The sequence below is a fragment of the Prunus avium genome, chromosome 7, assembly GCF_965620075.1.
Source record: "Prunus avium chromosome 7, drPruAviu1.hap1.1, whole genome shotgun sequence".
Taxonomy (NCBI): Eukaryota; Viridiplantae; Streptophyta; class Magnoliopsida; order Rosales; family Rosaceae; genus Prunus; species Prunus avium.
The window spans coordinates 5,829,018-5,830,689 of NC_142290.1; the positions used below are offsets into that span (position 1 = coordinate 5,829,018).

At 41.9% G+C, this 1,672-nt stretch overlaps 1 protein-coding gene across 1 annotated transcript; it reads right to left on the reverse strand.

Moving 5' to 3' along the window:
• Positions 1-278: 278 nt before the first annotated feature.
• LOC148292898 (uncharacterized) lies at positions 279-1,230 on the reverse strand. The gene is made up of 2 exons (XM_088244489.1): positions 385-1,230; positions 279-302 (listed from the first exon to the last, which is right to left on the reverse strand). The coding sequence occupies exons 1-2, from the start codon at positions 1,228-1,230 to the stop codon at positions 279-281; spliced, it is 870 nt and encodes a 289-aa protein (XP_088100615.1).
• Positions 1,231-1,672: the final 442 nt, after the last annotated feature.

Sequence of the window (1,672 nt, forward strand, 5' to 3'; positions counted from 1 at the left end):
TTCTTGAGACGTGGTAGACTTAACAGGCTTGGCTTCTACCCATTTGGTAAAATAATCCGTTGCTACAATGATGAAACAATGCTGTTGGCTGCTGGCTGGATAAATCTTGCCAATGAGGTCCATTGCCCATCCTCTGAATGGCCATGGCTTGACTACTGGGTTCATGGGAACCGAAGGAACCTGCTGGATCGGTCCATGTCTTTGACAAGCTTCACATCCCTTGGAGTAGTTAATGCAATCTTTCATCATGGTTGGCCAGAAATAACCATACATTCTGATTAGCCAACACATTTTCCTTCCACCTTGATGTGCTCCACATATCCCTTCATGTGTTTCTCCCATGACCTTCATGTATTCTTTCTTTCCCAAGCATCTTAATAATACTTCATCCTTGCTTTTCCGGACCAAATCTTCATTCCACATAAGATAATTTGAAGCCATGATTCTGACTTTCTTTTCAGAAGGCAGAATTGGATACTGCAGGTAGTTTATGATGGGAGTTCTCCAATCATCTTCAGTGATTATGGCAGAATTGACATCTACCTCCATTCCTCTGGTCAGAACAGATGGCAGACTTTTCTTTCCTACCATAATAATCCTTTGCACACAATCTTCCGGGATTTGTATTCCTGTAGCTATTTGAGCCAGTTCATTGGCTGCAAAGTTCTCTTCTCTTGGGATGTGTTCCCAAGTGGCTTCCCTGAATTCTGTCAACAGATTCCTAGCTGCTACTAAATAGACAGCTAGGGCAGGGTTCAAACATTTGTATTCTCCAGCAATCTGTTTTAAAACAAGCATAGAATCTCCCAAAATTTCCACAGACTGGACTCCTAGTTCCACCAACATTTCAAGGCCAATGATTAAAGCTTCATATTCAGCTCTGTTGTTGGTGCATTGGAAATCCAACTGGAAAGAATAGCAATGTCTGACTCCCAAAGGTTCTTCTAGAACAATTCCTGCTCCGGAAGTTAAGTCAGTTTTTGATCCATCAAAATACAGCTTCCATGGTGTGAGATGAATCGAATAAATGGGATTGTTAAGGCAAACATGAGCTCTTGTCAATAGATCTACATTTGCTATATCCAAAGAGTCCATATTTTCGATTTCTTCTCCTGGATGATCGGCTAGGAAGTCTGCTACAGCTTGCCCCTTGACAGCTTTCGGAGGGACATATCTGAAAGCAAATTCTGTCAGAGCCAGAGTCCATTTCCCAATTCTGCCTCTTAGCATTGGCCTTGTTAGCATATATTTGATTAGGTCTGTCTTGGCAATGACATAAATGGTAAATGGCAGCATGTAGTGTCTGAGTTTTATAGCAGTGAAATATAAAGCCAGACAAAGCCTTTCGATCACAGAATAATTTCTTTCTACTTCTGTCAAAGTTCTGCTCAGATAGTATACCGCTTGCTCCTTCCCTTCGTTGTTGTCTTGGGCTAACAGACTTCCAATAGATGTTCCTGACGCAGACACATAGAGTTTGAGCGGTCTGCCCTTCTTTGGTGGGGACAGAACTGGTGGATTTGACAGATAGTGTTTGATTTCTTCAAAAGCCTGTTGGTGTTGTTCCTCCCATTTGAAGATCTGTTCCTGTTTTAGCCTTAGCAAGGAAGAAAAGGGCTGAATCTTTCCCGCGGAATTGGATATGAATCTTCTTAGGAAGTTAATTTTTCCC

Bases quoted from the DNA above. Each gene is read 5' to 3' on its own strand.
- LOC148292898 (XM_088244489.1), bottom strand. From the start codon at position 1,230: ATGCTAAGAGGCAGAATTGGGAAATGGACTCTGGCTCTGACAGAATTT. The intron at 303-384 runs GTATTATTAAGA...GAGCACATCAAG, and splicing joins TCCGGAAAAGCAAGGATGAA to GTGGAAGGAAAATGTGTTGG.